The sequence below is a fragment of the Oratosquilla oratoria genome, chromosome 29 (genome assembly GCF_046742065.1).
Source record: "Oratosquilla oratoria isolate Oo_2021 chromosome 29, ASM4674206v1, whole genome shotgun sequence".
Taxonomy (NCBI): domain Eukaryota; kingdom Metazoa; phylum Arthropoda; class Malacostraca; order Stomatopoda; family Squillidae; genus Oratosquilla; species Oratosquilla oratoria.
This window is the reverse complement of record NC_134805.1, coordinates 4,449,183-4,450,719: the sequence shown is the minus strand read 5'-3', so window position 1 is coordinate 4,450,719 and position 1,537 is coordinate 4,449,183. Positions and strand designations below refer to the sequence as shown.

Below are 1,537 nucleotides of genomic sequence, written 5' to 3'. Positions count from 1 at the left end.
CTTTTACCTGAAGTTGATGAGGTGGGAGAGAAGGACTTGTCATAGCGTTAAATACTGAAGTTTGGATATCTGTTCCTTCGTCCACGGCTGTATCGACGCTATTATAAACTACTTCTTTTTCTCTTGACTTTTCATAAATCATAAGGTTTACGCTGTCAACACCATCATTCGTAGGTGATATTATAGCTCGTTTTTCAAAGTATGAAACGTTTAGGTGGTTATCTTCTATATCTCCGTAGACGCTGTCAATCAATTCTTGGCGAGTTTTAACTTGGATACCAAATCCTTCCTCGAGTTCTACGGGACCTTGGTTTTGAGATCCCATTTCTAACAACTTTTGTGCAAATTTAATATTTTTCACATCATCTTTCTTGAGACGTACATTCTCTGTTAACTCTAATTTTGTTAAATCACTCCACATATAACTTGATTTGATACAATGTTCGAGCTCTTCATTTTTACCACCACCTCGTATAACGGGTAACATTTGTCTAAAATCTCCCGCGCAAACAAAAACTTTTCCTCCCATAAACTTATCGTTTTCGAGGATATCTCTTAGCGCAATATCAAGTGCAGTTAGCGTATTTCTATTTGCCATAACTACTTCATCCCACACAATTAAGGATGCCAATTTTAATAACTCTGCGAGTTCAGATTTTTTTTTTATTGCGCATGTTTTGATTTCATTGTACCATTAGTGGTATTTTGAACATGTTATGGGCGGTTCTTACTCTATGAAGAACTGTAGCCGCGATACCCGAAGAGGCTACAGCCAAAGCTATTTTGCCTTGCGAACGTACAGTGTCAAGTAACAAATTCAAAACAAAGGATTTCCCAGTGCCTCCAGCAGCGTTCACAAAAATCCCATTGTTGTTATAACGATATCCGTTATTCACTCGAAACATGACTGTGTCGTAAACTTGTTTTTGTTTGTCGTTTAACATCGATTCTTTCTCTAACACATCTTCCTTCAACCTCTCCTTATTGTAAGACTTCTCTCTTCGGATAACATTTGAAGTTTTTTCCCCACCTCTAGAAGGAGGAAGCCCGTATTCGGTGATAGTTCCTCCTCCACAATTCCACACGTGTTTTTGAATGTCATCTAATCCGTCCAAGTAGATATCATCGTTATACTCTGTTAAGTTATTCTTGTGAAGAAAATCACTGGCAAAGAGATCTCTAGTCTCTTCCCAAATCCCCGATTAGTCTTCAAGATCTGAAAAAACCAACATACTCGCATACGTTTCTCTAAGTTGTTTTCTATCATTTGTGTGGTTAATTATTTCCAAAATTGTTTTTTTCCATGTTTCTTCATCACTTAAAAGCCCTAAAGCTTTGACGGCTTCTCGGTAAGAGGGGTACATTACACCTTCAATTGTTCGAAGATCTTCGTATGAAGTAGGTCCCAGTTTATGCGTGAGGAGGAGCCTCAAATAGAATAACTACTGTCTAGGTGGTCACGGCGCGAATGCGCCCCATTGAAAAAGTACGTCCTTTACGTTCTTCCCAACGTGAATAGTTAGCGTTATAACAAAAA

The 1,537-nt window shown here is 38.3% G+C and overlaps 1 protein-coding gene across 1 annotated transcript in view; it reads right to left on the bottom strand.

Moving 5' to 3' along the window:
* Positions 1-598, bottom strand: part of LOC143040781 (ATP-dependent DNA helicase Pif1-like) — a 1,293-nt gene extending 695 nt beyond the window's left edge. The window contains exon 1 of the mRNA XM_076212214.1: positions 1-598. This exon is cut by the window's left edge and continues 695 nt beyond it. Coding sequence (XP_076068329.1) covers positions 1-598 — 598 coding nt within the window.
* Positions 599-1,537: the final 939 nt, after the last annotated feature.